The sequence below is a fragment of the Misgurnus anguillicaudatus genome, unplaced genomic scaffold (assembly GCF_027580225.2).
Source record: "Misgurnus anguillicaudatus unplaced genomic scaffold, ASM2758022v2 HiC_scaffold_28, whole genome shotgun sequence".
NCBI lineage: Eukaryota > Metazoa > Chordata > Actinopteri > Cypriniformes > Cobitidae > Misgurnus > Misgurnus anguillicaudatus.
Window position 1 is genome coordinate 1187606 of NW_027395278.1, and position 20069 is coordinate 1207674.

Consider the following 20069-nt stretch of genomic DNA (forward strand, 5'->3'; position numbering starts at 1 on the left):
ACGGTCTCCTTAACAAATCCACATGGTAAGCTTATAAAAACGGTTTATCATTTGAGCTCACAAGTCTGATTTCATGGCTAATGCCAATTTGATGTCATTCGACTTTAAGGCACAATATGTAAGATTTTTATATTAAAACATCAAAAAATCACTATCACCGTGTTTTTTTCACATGTGTTGTTACATTATCTGACCTAGATGTTTTCAACAATGTTTGAATATAAAAAAATCATAGTTTTAACTAGAGCTAAATAAAAATGGCAGTTTTAACTAGAGCTAAATAATATATATAAAATAAAAATATCTGCCAATGCGGTTTAGAAAAAAATCTTGAAATAAATGTACTTTTTTATTAAATACTTAATTCAAGTACAATTTCTCACGCCATTGGCAGATATTATTTTTGCTTGTTTTAGGCACATATTCGCTTAAACTGTATATTTTTTTGTCTAAAAACTTTACTTATTTTCTTGGGTAATTTTGCTTATCAAGGCAATGGATCTTGATTTAAGAATTTTTGGATATGTTTACTGAAAACAAGACAAAAATACTGAGTAAGAAAGTCATTTTTTGCAATGAAGTATCCAAAAACCAGAAATAGCAACATCTATCGTGCTTTATTGTAATATTTCAATATTCAAAATGATTTCAATCAATGATTTTTGAATCCTGTCAGTGATTTGATTTTGTGAATCGATTCCTATGGACATTGACGGTGAAGACTACAATGCCTATCGTTCCACGCTCCTTAAAGGGACACTCCACTTTTTTTAAAAAAAAGGCTAATTTTCCAGCCTCCATAGAGTTAAACATTTGATTTTTACCGTTTTGGAATCCATTCAGCCAATCTCCGGGTCTGGCGGTACCACATAGCTTAGCATAATCCATTGAATCTGATTAGACCACTAGCATCGCGGTCAAAAATGACCAAAGAGTTTCAAAATTTTTCCTATTTAAAAACTTGACTCTTCTGTAGTTACATTGTGTTCTAAGACGGATGAAAAATTAAAAGTTGTGATTTTCTAGGCAGATATGGCTAGGACTATAAATACTCTCATTCCGAAGTAATTCATCAAGGACTTTGCGGCCGTACCATGGCTGCAGCAGGCGCAATGATAGTACGCAGTGCCAGAAAATAGTCCCCTTGGTAACTTTCAACAGCAGGGGACTATTTTCGGGCACTGCGTAAAATCACTGCGCCTGCTGCAGCCATGGTACGGCAGCAAAGTCCTTGATTATAACGTCGGAATGAGAGTATAGTTCCTAGCCATATCGGCCTAGAAAACTGCAACTTTTAATTTTCCGTCGGTCTTAGTACACTATGTAATTACAGAAGTCAAGATTTGAAAAAAAGGAAAAATATCGAAACCTTTTTGGTCATTTTTAAGCGATGCTACTGATCTAATCAAATTCAATGGATTATGCTAAGATGTGCTAAAAGTGGTACCGCCAGACCCAAAGATCAGCTGAATTGATTACAAAACTGTAAAAATAAAAAATTTTAACTCTAGGGGACCTGGAAAAGGAGCCTATTTTCAAAAAAAGTGGAGTGTCCCGTTGACATCATCATAATGCTGTGGCCGTTGTTGTTGTTTAGCGACTCAGTGTTTCCCATGCAATTTTGTGAGACTATGGTGCTGGATAACGCTAAATACTAATTAGCATATTTGTGATGTCATCACTTCTTATTTCCATTCAGATTTGGCACTTAAAGGTGCAGTGTGTAATTTTTAGAAGGATCTCTTGACAGAAATGCAAAATAATATACAAAACTATATTATCAGGGGTGTACAAAGACCTTTCATTATGAACCGTTATGTGTTTATTACCTTAGAACGAGACCTTTTTATCTACATACAAAGAGGGTCCCCTTACATGAAAGTCGCCATTTTGTGCTGCCATTTTTCTACAGAAGCCCTTAACGGACAATTTTTTTACTAAGTTGTCTCTGATGATGACATGTTTGTCCGGTGACAGCTACTGTAGCTTCTCTATGTGTTTCAAAAGCGAAGGGGGGGGGGGCAGTGGACTACGCCGTTGGTTGCAATTCGCAACCTCACCACTAGATGGCACTAAAATTTACACACTGCACCTTTAAGATCTGTTTCACTTTAAATCTCTGAACTGTCACATACTGTAATTTTATACATCTGAATGCCGAATAAAGCTGTTATCATTTACATATTTTCAGTTTTGTTGTCAAAGCAATCAATCAGCAGTCACTTCCAATAAACTGCGTAAATCCTGATTTATAACCACAACATCAGCCCACAAAATTGAGTCAGTGCGACTGACTGTGACTGAGAGATGCTTCGCGGAAAAAACAGCGCAACGTTAGGGATCCTTATGTTATCATGAGATGTTTAAAAGCTTTTTTTAGTTGTTTTGAAACTAAAATGGGACAAATAAGATGCCAAAGTCTAAACAATTCATGGGAAACACTGTGACCTCTAGCCTGAAAATTGCATAGTGTGCCTTTAAACTCATGTAAAAATATGTACATAAAATAACCTGACTTTAGGTTTCAAACAAAAATGGCGACAGAATGGCAAAAGTTACAAAAGTACGCTTTTGATTTTTTCACATTTTGTTTTTGACTCTTATCGATCATAATGTTTTCAGGTGTATCCATACATTTGGGTTATAATTACAAGGCTAAAACATAGCAGACACAACAGCAATACAAAATGTCAATGAACCATATATCTGTTTTACAGAAAACCAATTTCTACATCCAAGGACAAAAAAAATCCAGCCCTTTTCTTCCTTCCATCACCTCTATCTAAAGATACATCTAAAGATCTATATAGACGGTTACCCTGGATCTCTTTGCAGACTACCACATGCTAGTTTTCACAAACTAAGGAAGAGATTACTTCATGTCTCTGCATAAACCAGACAATTTGAAAACATGAAAATCCCTGTAACCTAATTCAAAGCTATTTACCATGGGGTCCACGGTCAGACACATAACAAGCTGCTGCCCACCTGCAAATGTTTTAATGCAAACTCAGTGCATCGTATGCTTTAAAGGGCCAGGGGGTGGAAACCCTTGTGCTGTTTACAGTAGGCAGCATTTCTGGGCATAACATGCGCGTGCATCATTTCTGTACATCATGGCCAAAACATTGCACGCGATATAACTTAATGGTCAAAGCGTGCACGATTTAGATACAGTCAAACTGAATGTGATAGTAAACAGACATTTTTAGACATTAGTCGTGTAAACAAATCTATCTGATCAGAGCAGCACATCCTCTAAGAAAGTAACGTTAGAGTTCGCCGTTATAGCTAATCTTAATCAATAGCATTGGCATAAAGCAGACGTTAAATTTTTAGATGGCTGACAAAGAGGTTGTTTTTAAAAGGACGAACGCTGCACAAGTTGTTTTTCATTATTGATTGATGGAGTCGATGTCGTGTATTGCGAACGCTGTACATAAAATAGTATTACAGCTGAAGACAGATATATTCAAAGCGTACAGTTACGATTATTTTACCTTATGTCTTCTTGTAGTTTTGCAGCCAGATATAAGAATCAGCTGATCGGTCCGACGCGTTGTGAAGACGCCATTAGTCTGAGCAGCATTTCCTACTGCCGTGCTGTAAAGACAGTGGGCTTCTTTATATCTACTGTAGTTATATGTGTGTATGTGTCTCTCTAAAACGAAACCTCAACACTAGCGCCCTCTGTCGGGTACATGTGAGAAGCCCAAAGTAAACTAGATTGGAACAACTCCAAACGATTAAGATTTGGTGATTTTGGGCTAATATTTGGATATAACACTATGGGTTAGTTTCCCAGAGAGGGATTAGATTAATCCAGGACTAGGCCTTAATTATATTAGGACATTTAAGTAGTTTTTTACAAACATAACATTACTGTTAAGATTAATGTTAAGATATGTCAGTGCAAGATGTTTTAAATTAAGGCAGCTCAAACATGCATATAAGTCTTTGCTGAAAGTTCCTCGTCATTGTGGAGAGTGCAGTTCATGGTTCCATAGCATCCTCACCTGTTTTTACTATTTGTTAAATATAGTTTTTTTTTTAAAGTTTAATAAATGTTTAAATTAAAACTTGTAGCATTTGGCATCATTGTGTCATTTTTATGATGTAAATTGAGTGAGCAAAAGCAGTTTTGGCTCCAAATATCGGCTCAAGAAAATCGGCAGCCTGTATAGGTCATCGGCTAAGGCTGATGAAACAAAAATCGGTATCGGCATCAGCACTAAAAAAAAAAAAATCCATATCGGTCGATCCCTACTTGTTCGCTTTATTCAGCCCCTACAGTCCAGTCTGTGGCTCGTTTGAGATGCTGATTGGCTTAATTTTATGTCATATCTTAAAGGGGACATATCACGAAAATCTGACTTTTTCCATCTTTAAGTGCTATATTTGGGTCTTCAGTGCTTCTATTAACCTAGAAAATGTGAAAAAGATAGTTTTGGTAAACCATTCTCTGCAAGCATGTGAAAAAATAGGTTATTGATATTTGGCTCCTCTTGTGATGTCAGAAGGGGATAATACCGCCTCTTAATCTGCACTATCCAACCACGACACTCACCTACACAAAGTGTCAATTTTAAAATGCTATAATAAATTATCTATATGTTGTTTTGAGCTAAAACTTCACATAGGCACTCCGGGGACACCAAAGACTTATTAGACATCTTAAAAAAGTCTTGTGAAATGTCCCCTTTAATGTTCACATGTTCACAGCAACTGGCTAAACTGCTACGTAACCATATTTTTAGCACGAGACAGGCAGAGGGGATACATTTATGGAATGATAAAAACAAATAATGAACTAGGCACTAAATGTAAAATAGACCTGGTAAAATGTAGTAAATTGAATCAAAAGAAAATACAAATGTTTGCTTTGTAGCGATACATTTATTTAAGTACAAGAGAAAGAAAATTACATTAAGCAGCCACTCGCATACAGAAAAACAGGTAAAGATGCTTATGCTTTATATTTCCAAAATATATAAGGAAATAAAGGCAAGAAGTCCAATTCTTAATGTGATTAATTGAGAGTACAGCAAGCTACAATGCTTCCTTTATTGCTTCTCAACATTTTCTTTGATCATTATTGAGATTAGCAATACTGATTTGATATTTTATCATGGAAACCCAGAATAAACTGATGCCTAACCTTTACTAAGACTAATAAATATATGAATTAAGAACACACTGAGCTTACTGAGCAATTTCTAGTTATCAGGCATCTCAGACACTGGGTGAATTGCGTCTTGCAGTGTATCTAGAATCTCCTGAAGCTCCTCTGTCGTCTCCTTTATTTTCGTCACGAATTTCATGGTCTCGGACTTCAGCTGTTCTGCTTGTTGAGTATCTGAAGGCAGTAGATCTGTTGTGTCACTGTTAATTGATGTCTGGTCAGACAACTCGCTGCTTTGGTTGCTGGTGGATCCTGATTCTCGTCGACTCGCTCTTAAAGCATAATCTTGGCGGATGTTGTGGATTTCTCTCGAGTCCAGAAACACAAAGAAAATATCAACAGCTACAAAAAGTGCAGACAAAATTCCTGTAGCTGCTTCAGCCACACGAATGGCTCTTGCGGCCTGAGCTGCAATCTTTCCAAAATTTACAACTTCAATTAGACGGAGCATCTCCGGAATTCCTCCCAGTCCTCGTCCAAGTCGAGCTCCAGCCTTTGCCCCAGATGTTGTGTTAGAAAATGCACCATCGTCTGTGGAAAACTGTCTATCTAAAGTTTCCACGGCTATTTGGATGTTTTGAATGGAGCAAACTGTGGAGGTAATTTTTTCTTGGAACTCTTTTATGAGCATTTTGATCTTTTGCCGGTTTGTGCGTTGGTTAACCATGTTTGTTATGTTGCTGGCACCAGCTGTTATTCCTCCAGCTACCGCTGTGCCGATTCCCACTCCTGTTACTATCAGAGATGCTCCGAAAGTGAACGGTGAGAGAATAAGTCCCACCACAGATGTGATTCCTCCAGCCAATCCCACTACACCTCCTGTGAGACTACCTACAGTTGTGTTGAAATGGACTCTTTCCAAACCATCAGCCAGGGTTCTCAGTTCCTCTAGTGTCCTATAAAGGTTCTTAATAGTTTGCTTGTTCTGAAAAAAAGAGACACATTTCTTCAGTGCTCTTTATCATTTTGTTTAAAAACTAGTGCCATATGAATATATATTTGATAAAGTAGCTTACCTTTTCACAAAGATAATCAATGATAAAAGGTCGGGTCAAGATCTCGCTGACAGACGGACGGCTCGCTGGATTGGCCTGAAGTGTGTCGTTTACCAGCTGACGAAGTTCCTCGGAGAAGGTCAGAGGAAGAGCTTCATAGGAGGATGTGAGTATCTTTTGGACATTCTCAACTGAAAGTATTCCAGGAAACTAATTGGGGACAAAAATTAGATAATCAATAAAATCTTTTATTTATCAATAGGTTCAAACAAAACACTACATACTAAAATGTAAGTTGCTATAATGTTTTCGAGTGAAATATTCACCAGGAGGTGCCGTGGTGACATGTAGATGAAAATTAATTAGTTGACATGTAGTTCCAAAGGTACTTATAGTCAGAATGTCTATAATGGACTATCAAAAAAGTTAAATAATTTTTACTCACTTCTGCATTGGTATTTGTACAGTATGTTTTAGAACATTAGCTTTAAACTTGTTGACTCAGCTTCAATCTGATAAAAGTAAAATCTCACCGGACTCTTTAGCATGCACAGCTCGTAGAGGACACATCCCAACCTCCATATTTCACTGTGAAAGTGATTATTGCCAGGGTTTAAGTATTCAGTCTGAAATGTGTGTGTGTGTGTTTAAATATGTATGCATGTATACATACACAGGATGTATATATACAAAAGTTAATCAAAGTTATATGCATGCACTTAAAGGGTTTTGGAGGGAAACATTGAAAAAGAGAAATTACTGAATCTAAATATGAGAGCCTCTAAATATAAGAGCTTTTATAATATTTAAAAAAAATTATATATATAATTTTTTGGTTCCAAAACACGATAAACGCCATTTTGGAAAAAAACGAGTTACTGCCAAAATCAGTATTATATCAGGTCAGTAGTTAAAAGTAAATTCTTAATTTTACGCAAAATCCAATATCCGCCGGGTTATTCTGTCATCTTTTCTCCCTTTTTTCCCAAAATGCGATAAAGGCCACTCCTCCTTTTTTACAGAACGCAATAAATCCATTCCTGAAATTACAGCCCACCAGTCACGCAATGTAAACAAACAATGGCGGCGCACTGAGTACATTGAGTCCTAGTTTTCCTCATCTACTTTGTACTTCGTGATCAACAAACAAAACAAAATTATACTTTAATGGCATTGCTAAACCTGTGATGGTTTTCTGTGACGGGAAAGAAATGTAAGCCATCAACATCTAATAATTTCCGCGAGAGGCACTCGAGTGCTTGTTCTCCCGACAGCATCAAGCTTCTCATGCTAAAACATTGACCCCAGAGGATCTTATGAAAACTTTACATTATTTTACTCAAAGTCAACGAAAATCGAGCAGGACCAAAACATTTTACAGCTGATCGCTGTGAAAAGGTAAAGAGAAGACGTCAAGTATAACCGCAGCAATGACAGTGTTCTTAATATAACAAAGTAAGTGTTTTGGTAAATGCCATTAATGTTTATTTTTTAATCAGTGTATACCACTACACAGCAAAATCACTGGTGTTAAAATAACACCCACGGTGTCAAATTTAACACCGGCAAAGTGTGTATATGTGTCCACACTACACTGTGTTAATTTAGTCAAAAGTGTAGTGTTAATTTAACAACACCCATTATTTGTTAATTTAACACTCAATATTGTTACATTTTACACTTTGTTCAACACTATTCATTGTTGTTTACACACTACACTGGTGTTGGCACAGAAATACAGTGTTAAAAATTAACACTCCTAATTTAAGGTCAACACCAGTGTAATGTGAATTCAACAATGTTAAGTGTTAAAAAACTGATTAATAGCCACTTTTGTTGCTAAAGAGTTGTTTCTATAAAAGACAAATGACAAGAAATATTGCAAAACCTCTTTTTATTAATGTACATCACATTTAATATTTACATTAATACACACAACACTTTGCATTTAACACTGCTTATTTAAATACCTCAGCTACAATTAGAAACAGAATACAGTATGGAATAATGAAAGTTATCTTACACCACAGCGCAGTGACATGAAAACCACATAATATAAGGTCTTTAATATATCAAATGAGAGTTAAAAAAAATTAGCCACCCTACTCAAAACTTGAACATTACAATACACTGCAATTACCTTACTGGCAAGCAGAAATGCTTATCCTTCACAATACTAAAGATTTTTCCATAACAAAAAAGACATTTCAATTCAAAAGACGTTTCATTTTTCTTAAATACGTTCCAACCTGGTATTTAGTTCTGTAGTTGTTTTACTCATGATGTAGTGGAAGGCTGCATCAGTGGTCTTCATCATGGAGGGAATGGCTTTCTGGTCCAGAATGATGCAAAAAGTCTGGATGCAACTTTTGTTCCCAACGCAGAGCAGGCAGGGCTGTGCTGATCCATCCACCTCAAAGCATGGATTGATGCTCATCACCTAAGTGTTTTAAAAGAGTGTATTTGATGTGTATTTATGAACTTGTATGCATTTAAGTGGGGTGAACAATGCAAGCAAACTAACTGCTGACTAAATAACTAGAACAAAATACCAAAAAACTTACACAGCACAGTCAGTAGCTTCAGTTGCACATTGACCCTCTCCAGTCTTTCTTCCTTTCACAAATTAAGGCAAGAGGTGAATGAGTCAGGGAAGAGCTGCCACATCACTGTCCCGTCCTAGCAAAACAGAATTTAAACACAAACAACCCATGAGTATACAGTTAAACTTTAAAACCGTAAAAGCAGCAAACCCATGTACACTTACCATATTTAAACTATTGTTGACCAGACAGAGGGTCATCCATATCTTCATCAGGATGTAGTCTGCAATTATCCTTTAATTGTTGTATGTTGGCTATTTTGCAATACATCGCCTCAGCATATTTCTGCAGATTTTCAAAGACAAAAAGAGTCAAGAAAACACCAAAAAGGGTGCAGTTTTAACCATTATTTGAATCAAAATCATCTCAGTATAATAAATCATGTTAGAGACAGTGTACAGTACTAATGTACTGTGTATACTCACATAACTAGTTGGTAAGCTCTTATCCTCCAAACTGGGTTAAGGAATAACAGTTCCAGAATTCACGGGTATGCCGTATTCAAATATAGTCTGGTAGGGTCCTATCACAAAAAAATGACAATAAAGACTCTGAAAACTCAACATTCTTTTTATATTAAAAACAGCACTCAAGGCAATATGAGTCTTCATTCATACATTTTCAAAATAGTAATCAATTTGATTGCTATTTAATATGACATCAATAGCAAAACGATGTATGAGAAGATAATATCAGCAGGTCTTGTGACTTTCTTGCCAGATTAATAACCATAATATGTACAAAACTACATATACTAAAAAGATTGGTTAGCTGTTCAATTATGTCAAATAAAATTATTTATATGTATAAATATATAAACTTACCTTCTGTAATGAATTTATATAAGTACTAGCAGTCGTTTCTCATTGGAAGTCATCCATGTCAGGTCTTCTTTAATAAACTGCCCTAAAAACAGCATCTCTTTTGAATGATGTGAAGCACTCAGTGTGTACTTTCACCAAACTAGCATCTATAATGACAGAAAATCAAATGTTTGCCATACACGTTTTACACTTTCGTATGTATTTGCCATTTGCATCTGTCTGACATCTAGCGCCACGAAAAGCTTACAACATACAATGCATCCAATCCTGCAATGTGTGCATACAAATGATGATATATTGTGAGGTTTTGGTAAAATTAATTGTTGGTTTGGCGATATTTCCCCTGTTTGCATACATCTTAGAAAAACACATGACCATGCAGTTGCGGTTTTCTCCGTGTTTTTTAGTAATTTGAATAATTAACCGATATCCGTGCACTCACGTGCATGTAAACGACCTCGTTAACTCACGGTATCTAGCCTAAGTTATATGATTAGCCTACCTCATAACGAGCATCATATGGTGAATAAACGAGCTTTCATTTAACTTAATTTCATACCTTCAATTTGTAGTGCATGTCGCGTTTTATCATGGTTCAATTCTTTCGTTCATATCTCCTGTTAATATCCTTGGTTACAACTTTTAGCTAGCAGTTTAACTTTATACTAAACTAACAAGGGAACAACGTAAAACAAGCTCTGATTAAACTGAACCAAATAACGAACAAAGGGGAAATAAAATGGGAAAAATATCTTATTGAGGTTTTTTGGCATATGGCTGCGTAGAGTCAGACAGAGAAATAACAGTTTAATTTAGCTAAACCATGTAAATATTATTAAACTTATTTACCTCATCTCTTCAGTCCTCCTTTGAAAGAAAATGGCGGTAAAATCCCTGACAGGAAATGTTTAGTGGAGGCGTGGCTGGATTTACACCGCTCAGAGTGAAATCTGATAACACCCTTGTTTTACACTGACACTGTCGTGGATATAACACTGGCCTAGCAATGGCAGTGTTATTTTATTACCAGATAGTGTTAAAACAGCATCAACACTGGGTATTTAACACCATCCCTGAAAATTTAACACTGGTGATTTTGCTGTGTAGTCAACTAAATAAATATAAAATGGTAAAGATGAATGCACATTTATACATTGATTTAATAGATTTATAGCATTTTGAAATAAAAAACTGTCATGGATTTATTGCATTTTGTGGAAAAAAGAATTCGTTTTTATATTAAATCTTTGAAAATCAAGTTATGGATTTGAATTTTTTATGTTTTTATAACCTAAAGATGCTATGTGAAAGTTTGTAGTGGTTTTCATCTTGTCGCTTTCTTGGTATAGAAAACACGTTTTTACCGAAATTTGTCAAAATGGATTTATTACGTTTTGGAACCAAACTCTTCATATATATATATATATATATATATATATATATATATATATATATATATATATATATATATATATATATATATATATATATAATCACTGTTTGTTGATGTTTAATTACGTTTTCTCTTCATAAGGTTCGCCCTTCAGAATCTCTGGTGGAACATATGAGGGTTTATTTTCTGCTGTTTGCTCTTCTGTGGACCTAATAGATACAGCAAAAAACAATGATACACAATGGTAAAAATACAGGGAATGCACTGGTAATTTTCTTCAGTACTTTTCCAATATAGTTAACAGACCTCTAATGCTAAAACATAGTGAAATGCAGTGCAAAATTTTTAATCCAGGTGAAACAGCTTGAGTGAAAGGAGCAAACAATACCGTTGACGAATCACTTCAAACTCGCCAAGACGGATGGTTCCGAATGTGGTGAATAATATGCTCTGTCATAAGAAAACCAAATATAAGTTGGAGATGCTTGTAATGAGTGAAAGCATTTTTAGTGCTCTGAGTATACATTTTATACATGCATATACAGTACACTGATAAACCTTTGCAACTTAAAAAATTGCAGAATTTTCCCTTAATACAACAACTTTGTACTAAAACAGATGAACGCATTGTTAAACAGGCAAAATTGCTGTTTTTGTGTAAATAAAAAGCTTTCTGTTTTCAGTTGAAAATGGTTTGATGTAAAAAGCCCATTTGTATGACTTTGCTGCATTTACAATTTCGTTGGATTCTCTTTACAAATCATAAGAAAAAACAGCCAAATTAGATGCATTTTCAGAGCACTTTAACTTAATTTTAGGCTCCAGCACTCCTTGATCCCATATACGTAGATGATATGTAAAGATCAACTGAATTAAATCTTTACCTCAGGCTGCAGGTTTTTATGCAGAAGCTGTTGATCATGCAGGTGTTTCAAAGCCATGCAGGTATTCACAATCCATTCCAGAATCTGTAAATCAGTAAAATGTGAATTTACATTTTATTTTGTTACAAATGCAACATTTGATATTCAATTATTTGAAGTAATTTGTCTACATACGGTCTAACAACTAACTGCATACAGAGAAAAAAACTGTGACAAACATGAGGATTTGAGGAATTCACACATTTTTGCTTTACTGTAATATACAGTGTAAAAAAGTTTTTCAACTTAAAATGTTCACCTAAAGTGAAATGAAAGTAAAATTTTAAGTTGATCTAACTTTTCACTTTTTTCAGTGCCCTTAAAAATATTGAGTCAAAAATTGTTGTGACAACTAATATTTTTAAGTTGAACCAACTTTCTTTTACAGTGTCACAAATCCTCAATTCTGCTCTTGGAGGGTCAACAGCAAGTTCCAATAGTCAAAGACAATAATTAGATTTTACATGTGTGCTTGATTGGAAGTAAAATAACTAAAAACCAGGAACAAAATTTAAAATGCATGTGCTAATGAATGTTTTATACATGCCTGATTCTCAGAAAATTTAACGGTTCCCTCCTTTTTGTTGCTGATTTTCTGAGCAAGATCTCCACCCTCGCAGTGCTCCATTACAAGATACAAACAGTCAGAATCTGAAAGCACATTAATTACAGTTTCAAGAGCTTTAAAATGATAAAAAAGTAAGAATCTAATTAAACCTTGAGAGATGAACGGTATGAGTTTGGAATTTTCGATCAACCTTTGACGAATTCCTCATGACGGATGATGTGTGGATGACTGAGGTGGAGGAGAAATAGTAATTCATCCTAAAAACAGAAACAAACTCTCAAATCTAAGTATAAACATGCTTCATTTATAATCATTTAACTCTCAAATCTCATTATAATCAAACTGTCTAACTTACCTGGTTAGCACTCAACTTTTTAATGACAAACTGGTCGCCACCTTCATTTTTTACCAGGATCTTATTCTTTTCTTCACTCACTAATGTGTAGCCATGCTCTTTTAGAGCAGACAGATTGGTGCCCATTGCTGTAAATTTCTGGAAATAAAAATGTTTAAAATGAGTACATTTATGTGGATTTAAGCTAACCAAAGATTTGGTTTCTATGGAAATTGTGCTTTTTATATTAAATTTGCAAGGAAAAGCTGTGAAAAGCGTTATACAAATCAAGTTGAATTTAACTGAATTGTATAAATAATTTAAAAATTACACATTTACAACCTAGACTTTTTTTTTAATTATTAAGCTTTTAAGTTATTAAGAAATTAAGTTGTTCATTTGGCTGGACGGTTGTTTAATTTTTACCTAATGAAAAACTTTTTAAAAAAAAATTTTTTTCAACGACTGACTACTGTGTGTTGTCAACAATAGGCTTGTTCGACTTCATGCGGCGCCGCAAGAATCGACAGCCGGATGACGTCAAAGTACCGCGAGAGCGATTCGCGAAATCAAACGGTTGAGTTTGCTTTAAAACCGCTCTCGCGGAACTTTGACGTCGGTTCTTGCGGTGACGCATGAAGTCGAACGCGCCACCTGCAAGACAGGAAGTCCAGATAATAAACTGTTCAACAACTCGACACGCGATGAGTTTCACAGCTGTTTTAAACGTAAAAAATCACGCGTAAAATAAGCGCTGATCTACCGCAAACAGACTGCATGTGCGTATCTACTAATAAAACAAACTAGAAGTAATAATAATGAAATCGATTAAATCTGTGAACTAATCTTTAAAAGATCAGGGGATTTTTAAAGCTAATGCATGGGCAACAACTGCCTCCAGCTAATGTTGTGATAATGCTGTGACGTCGATACTTAAATGTTTATTACTTTCTTGATCTAAAAATGTATTTTCTTGATCAAATGAACTATATTAACGTTACGTATCAAATGATTTTCCTTACCAGACAAAAAGGGAGCTTCTGTGTTGCTCTTTTTAGTTTGTTATATCTTCAGTGATGTTTCCGTCTTCGTTCCGTCTGCCTTCCACCAATGAGAAGATATGTATTTCTTGCACTGAATAAACATGCCATGAAATGCAGTAAGTTTCACTTTGTCAAATTTTGGGAGGGGCGAAGTTTAGAGCAATCTGAAAGCTGCAGCCTCCGGAGGTGGCATTATGCAGGCTGCATACGTCGTCAAGCCTGGTTCATTTGAGCATTACATTCGCAAGTCATAAGCATATTAAAACAATTTGCGATGAACTAAAAATAATACAACTTTACAATTTTAAAATTCAGAAATAAGACAGTCTTGATGACGTATGAAGCGTCTTTTGGAGGCTGCAGCCCTCAGATTGAGAAACGGCCAGCGTGTTGTTTTCAAACGAAATCACGTGTTATTGCATACAGTCTATGGTTTCACAACAACATACCCCTTTTGAAAGTAATTTAGTAAGACCTGTTAAAAAATATTGGATTAAAATACTTTTGGTTTTGTTTTAAGGAGACCAAAGAGGTATCAGTCATGGAAATTTTATGCGCAGGTGATGACATCACTGAAGCCAATTTCATGCCTCTTCACATACAGTAAGCAGAAAGCACACTGTCATTGTATTCATTAAAATGATTGTGTATCTTAATTATACTTAGTATTAATAAGGCTGCTGAGTTGCTATATTACTATACTGTTTTGCAAATATATAGTTATCTTAAACTTTATTTAGAAATAATTTTTTTTTTTTTTTAGAATAAATACATGATAATCAATCTGTACTATGCACCTATTTTAGTATAATAATGGCCACTATTAGTTTGGGCTTTTTTAAAAAAAGTTTTTGGCCTACAAAAGTTTAACACATTACAAATAGAATGTCTACCGGTGTCTTTATTACAAAATCAGTAATTCAGACCCATCCTGGAAACATTGCTTTTAGTCCAGCTGAATCTCTGCATAGTGAACAATAAACATGGCAGTAGTTCAATTTCGAACAATTCTCCCACAGCAAACATTCATAAGTAGGTGGCTTACTAAACAACACATTTGATTTGACTTTGTTTCTGTTAGTGACAGTAATTTAAGATTTCTCATCTTCTTTGAAAATGAACTTTTGCCTATACTTGGCAAAATCATGGTGACTCATTATAAAAGCTTCACAGTTTCTACATTGTGCCTCACGTCAGACAGGAGGCAAGATTAAGCATTGAAGAATGCCGATCACTGTTAGCATAGAGACCTACTGTATTAATTCTTATAAAAAATAAATAAAACAAATGAAACAAACCAGCAAACCAATATATAGTTGGCATGAACCACAATTAGCATTTTGTCATGTCTTCATTTTAGATATGCCAAATTTGAAAGGATATTTCACCCTATTTTTGTAACCAGAGCTTGTTTTCTCTCTCAACAGAGCTTCTGTGGCTACCAGGATCCACCAAGAGACCTGATGAAGAAATAACTGTCTAAAGGGAAGTTCACTTTTCATGACTTTTTACCACACACAAGTTTGTTATTTTAAAGGGGATATATCATTAAATTTGACTTTTACCTTGTTTAGGTTCTGTCAACCTAAAACATGTGAAAAAGAACAACCAAGTAACTTAGTTTTGTGAAGCATGTGAAAAAATAGGTAATTAAAATTTGGCCTCCTAATCTGAACTATCCAACCACAGCACTGCCATTTAGCATAAAGAGAGAGAAAGAAAATAATTGACAATTGAGTTTCAATTTCAACATACCACCATCATGGTGATCAGTGTTTACATTTCAGCTCATTTGCCTTTAACACAGACCAAAATGTATAGGCTCACACCAATAAAGTGGCAATTTTAACATGGTCTGTGTAATGAATTATCTGTGGTATTTTGAGTTAAATCTTTACTTACGTACTCTGAGGACACCAAAGATTTATTTTACATCTTTGAAATGTCCCCTATAAGTGTAGATGCGCAGCAAACTCACTCAAATAGGGAGCAAAACGATCGTGATGCACCCTTTTCAGGCGCGTTGGCGCCGCAGCGATGCAAAAATAATTACTCGCTGTGCAGAATGCACCATAGTCCGCACCGGAGGACATGATGTGACATAAATTGACCAGTCAACTCAACCTTTATGTATCAACATTGTATCATGTAAACATTGTAATATTCGTATCAACTCAAGAGAAAGGATTAGCTGATCATTTACAGGGATACGATCTGTCAAGCAGCTATTCTTTTGACAAAAAAAGAAGAAACAATGCATATACAGTATATACTGTATATCTAATTCAGCATCATATAACATAACAGCTTTACAATGTCAGCCAGTGTAAATCGTTAAGAAAACTATTTATTTTCAGATAGCAAATATAAAAATACTTATACAATATACAAACAAAATTCAAGTACACAATAACACAATGTTAAAAATTAAACTGAGACTTTATTACTTAATGAAAACAAATTAGTTAACTAAAACTTAAAGTCTTATTTCTATCAAAGTATATTAATGCTTTTAAAATATTGATGACGCATACAGATATATAATACCTTGATATGTGTTACTTTACTGCAAACTACTTCCTTCATTACTACATTAACAATTCTAACATAAAGTGCAGATAAAGTCAGACATAACATAAAGGCTAAATTATGAATATTATGTTGCAAAATACAACAAATATAAAAATATGTTTATTAATAACATTTATACAAAAATAAAGTTTAAAATGAAATACATATATTATGAATTTACTTTAAATTTTTGTTGTAGAGGCTCCTAAAAATAATTTATACAAACATTTATACACCAATCTAATAACATTATCTGTTTAGCTATATTGAATGTCTGTAATTTACGGCAATGTACATGCAACAATATTTACAAACATACAGTGCATTACCATTTAATATTAAATGAAACATCCATGTTGACACATGAGTAAAAAGTTCACCACTCCAGTTTCATGTCTTCTTTGCTCCAGATATATTTCCCTCCTCTAATGAGGAACATTTTCTCATCAAAACCACTAAACTTGATGGCCTCTTCCACACCAACGTCCAGGATGGATTTTGAGGGATCTTTTCTTCCCTCTCGACAATCCAGGAAACGCATCTACAGCATCAGAGTAAAAACAATTTACAATGATGCATTCATTCTGATGATATCTAAATGAGATATCTAAATGAATGCATGATTAAGAGATTATATGAAGGCTGAAGTTACTGAAAATATGGGGAAAATTACGGTGGGCCTTATTATATTCCCGTTCATGATTTCTCTCATACTGACATCATGACATAATGCAATACAAAGGTATCATTTACAGTGTGAAGATAGTTTAATCTGAAATAAAAAATAATTTGGACTAAGATATTACTTACATATTCATCAAGAATCAAGTAGGAATCTCTCATCTGTAAAAGAAAATGGACATATAAATAAACAACTCATAATAAAACAATAGTGTGGTTATATTTAGTTCATTATTAGTTTCTGTTTCCCATTTGTTTCAGAACTAGCAATGCATATTTGTTAAAAATATAATAAAGGCTTTAGTAATGATTTAAAACGGTATGTACTGTAAATTGCCTGTAAATCGAAAGTACTTGTAAAGTAGTGCAATGCTGATTTTAATTTAAATTGAGACAAAGCATGAACCTGGTTTTTCAACATACCTTTTGATTTGACTCTGGAACAAGACACTTGACGCTCTGGTGGCGGTCCAGAAATTCTTGGAATTGCTGCTCACTGATGACAAATTTCTCTGCCTCACGTAGACTGTTTTCCCCTGCATTTTCACCGTCAATTAGCAGACATTGGAATACCTGTGTGAACATTACAATACTTTAACTTTTTTAAGTAACAGTGCACTCATGCTTTACATTTCATTTTTTATGCCCAAGTTCTGGTATTAGCACCAGGTTGTAAATGAGTACAGCTTGAGTTGATCAGTCATATTTGGACTGTAGTAAACAAAGTCACCGTACCTTCCAGCGCACAGGGTTTAGACCAGTGATGTGCTCTCTCATATCTTCGTCCACATTGAAGGTGTTGATTACAGAGTTGATTTTGAATGCCACTTTATATTCCCGGCACCATTTACAAACTTTATGGAGATTATCCAAATGGCTCTTCTTTCCTTGACCTCGACCTATGACTTTATTGGTGTCCTCATAAAAACTATCACAAGAAACTGCCAGAATATCCAAATAGTCACCTGTGAACAACGAGAGGGAAATAAGCAATAAATTCAGAAAGGCTAATACAAAATGCTTTACAAAACAACTGTAACCCCCCACACATGAAGAAATACTGTATTATACTTTAGCATTAGTAACTACAAAAAAAATCTAGATACAAAAGTGTTTTGAACCTTACCATAGTATAGTAATAATACAATATTTTACTAAAGTTTAACAAATTACTATAGTTAATACTATAGAACACTTTAACAGAGTGTACAATAGTAATTATAGCCTACTACATTTATTACTGTTTACTATACGAATTGATCTCGCGTTAATTTGACGTCATAAACCGATCGTTCTGCGCAGCACCGCATGAAATCGAACACACCTTTGGTTTTCGCACTTACTGTGGCCGTTTCTCAATCCAAAGGCTGCAGCCTCCGGAGGTCGCATTTGCAGGGTGCATACGTCATCAAGACTGTCTCCTTTCAGAATATTAACAATTATAAAGTTGACTAATATTTTTAATATATCGTAAATTCTTGTAATATGCTTATGACTTGCGAATGCAATGCTCAGTTAACTTAAATAATCCAGTCTTGATGACGTATGCAGCCTGCACATGCGACCTCCGGAGGCTGGAGTCTTCGAATTGAGAGACGGCATGTAATTTACCCCCCAAGTGATTAAGGTGTTGGGTGTTTCTTTATGACACATTTCCTAGATATGTGCACTCGTGTAGCGTGAAGGAAAGTTTCGAGGGATAGGCATAAATATTTGGATGGTGAGTGCGTTGTATGAATTTACACCTGTGACCTGAATACATCAATATTGCGCCACAGCGACTTTGTTGCTGTGTTTGTTCTGCTTGGCAAACAAAGTTGATTTTTTTCTTAAAAACTACACTGAGTAGGGGAAGAATATTTCATCAATATCATTATAATTATACATTTTATCTATTTATCATTATTAAAAATGTATCATTACATTTTTGATGCTGTGCGTTTTTTTTCTTCATAAAACTTGCCAGATAAGCCGTGGTGAATCAGTGAATCTAGAACAATACACACAACGTCTATTGCTGACAATTCACTCTCTTTTATTAGCACGTGCTGCCATCTGCTGGTCTTGTTTATCACACGACTCACCGTATTTCTGAAACCAGGTTTCCTTTATTAAACTGCCGTTACTGACGATGCTGACACTCGGCAGCTCCAGCTCCTGTTTGCAGTACTGCACCAACTGTCCCAAGAAATCTCCCCTCTGGTGCATGAACGGCTCTCCACCTGAGAAATTGATCTTTTCCATTCCTGAAAAGTTCAGATGAAATTTATCAACTTCAACGTACACTCTCAGGTATCTCAGGTAAAAATAGCTGTCAATGTAAGCTACACTTTTGTACCTGAGGGTGCATATACCTCAACGGTACATTAGCCTACCTCATGCGTACCTACCTGTATAGGTCAAAGGGTACCGTCCCAATAACAGCTTTTGTAACTTAAATTCGAACAATGCAGTAATGTTAAATTACCTGCTTCCTTCAGAAGTCGTAATCCTCGCTTTGCCTCTTCAATAGGTAAGACGAACGAAGTCTTTGCCGTATGGAAGCAAAAGCCGCATTTGTAATTGCACTGCCTGGTAAAATGGTAGTTTACACTTTTCGGAGTTGTCAGCTGAGCATCCGGTCCCTCATTCTCATCCTTGTTGCGAATCGTGGGCTGTTTGTTGCTAACAGATGTGTTTTGCCCCCGTGCGCCTGCTATCAGCATACAAACATATATCCACAGGTTTGAAATGATGATGCGGATGTTCTGCATCAACATTCCCGCAAAACTTGGTTGCAGTAGTTGTCTTGGTGTCAGCATGATTATAGTCTGTGAAGGACGAAAAGTTACTGCCACCCCTTTTATACTGAGCCGAAGGATGCTGATCAGTTTCTTTTCTTGTTGGTCGGTTCGGAAAACGAAAGGCAAAGAGCATCAGCTGATTACTTAAGCTTGAGTATCATTCTTCTTG

At 35.2% G+C, this 20069-nt stretch overlaps 3 protein-coding genes and 2 long non-coding RNA genes across 6 annotated transcripts in view; 1 reads left to right on the plus strand and 4 right to left on the minus strand.

Moving 5' to 3' along the window:
- LOC141362511 (probable E3 ubiquitin-protein ligase RNF144A-A) overlaps window positions 1–3669 on the minus strand; it is a 59843-nt gene extending 56174 nt beyond the window's left edge. The window contains exon 1 of the mRNA XM_073864707.1: window positions 3501–3669. The gene's annotated coding sequence lies outside the window, so the exon portion shown is untranslated. The remainder of the gene's footprint in view (window positions 1–3500) is intronic.
- A 1207-nt stretch (window positions 3670–4876) lies between these two features.
- LOC129417187 (uncharacterized) lies at window positions 4877–13982 on the minus strand. The gene is made up of 10 exons (XM_055171692.2): window positions 13845–13982; window positions 12844–12981; window positions 12679–12745; window positions 12468–12571; window positions 11882–11965; window positions 11386–11447; window positions 11123–11206; window positions 6711–6765; window positions 6199–6387; window positions 4877–6107 (listed from the first exon to the last, which is right to left on the minus strand). The coding sequence occupies exons 2-10, from the start codon at window positions 12967–12969 to the stop codon at window positions 5217–5219; spliced, it is 1662 nt and encodes a 553-aa protein (XP_055027667.2). The 5' UTR covers window positions 12970–12981; window positions 13845–13982; the 3' UTR covers window positions 4877–5216.
- On the minus strand, window positions 7756–10709 carry LOC129422887 (uncharacterized). 2 transcript variants are annotated; one of them, XR_012368331.1, is made up of 6 exons: window positions 10454–10709; window positions 9605–9750; window positions 9206–9303; window positions 8945–9065; window positions 8742–8856; window positions 7756–8617 (listed from the first exon to the last, which is right to left on the minus strand). It is a non-coding gene; the product is annotated as an uncharacterized lncRNA (long non-coding RNA). The 2 variants fall into 2 exon arrangements; XR_012368330.1 differs by having other exon boundaries at window positions 9605–10709.
- LOC141362608 (uncharacterized) lies at window positions 13286–16818 on the plus strand. Its single transcript, XR_012368332.1, has 4 exons — window positions 13286–13601; window positions 13848–13981; window positions 14386–14468; window positions 15293–16818. It is a non-coding gene; the product is annotated as an uncharacterized lncRNA (long non-coding RNA).
- Window positions 16193–19952, minus strand: LOC141362607 (S-adenosylmethionine-dependent nucleotide dehydratase RSAD2-like). The gene is made up of 6 exons (XM_073864908.1): window positions 19585–19952; window positions 19202–19363; window positions 17853–18082; window positions 17541–17690; window positions 17247–17279; window positions 16193–16977 (listed from the first exon to the last, which is right to left on the minus strand). Exons 1-6 carry the CDS (start codon window positions 19916–19918, stop codon window positions 16813–16815), a joined length of 1074 nt encoding a protein of 357 aa, XP_073721009.1. The 5' UTR covers window positions 19919–19952; the 3' UTR covers window positions 16193–16812.
- Window positions 19953–20069: the final 117 nt, after the last annotated feature.

What these genes read in the sequence shown, in the direction of transcription:
- LOC141362607 (XM_073864908.1), bottom strand. Translation starts at nt 19,918, where the DNA reads ATGCTGACACCAAGACAACTACTGCAACCAAGTTTTGCGGGAATGTTG. An exon ending in ACGACTTCTGAAGGAAGCAG is followed by an intron (nt 19,364 to 19,584) that starts GTAATTTAACAT and finishes TGAACTTTTCAG; the next exon opens with GAATGGAAAAGATCAATTTC. An exon ending in AACCTGGTTTCAGAAATACG is followed by an intron (nt 18,083 to 19,201) that starts GTGAGTCGTGTG and finishes CGTTGTTCACAG; the next exon opens with GTGACTATTTGGATATTCTG.
- LOC129417187 (XM_055171692.2), bottom strand. Translation starts at nt 12,969, where the DNA reads ATGGGCACCAATCTGTCTGCTCTAAAAGAGCATGGCTACACATTAGTG. An exon ending in TCATGAGGAATTCGTCAAAG is followed by an intron (nt 12,572 to 12,678) that starts GTTGATCGAAAA and finishes ATGTGCTTTCAG; the next exon opens with ATTCTGACTGTTTGTATCTT. An exon ending in TTAAATTTTCTGAGAATCAG is followed by an intron (nt 11,966 to 12,467) that starts GCATGTATAAAA and finishes ACTGATTTACAG; the next exon opens with ATTCTGGAATGGATTGTGAA.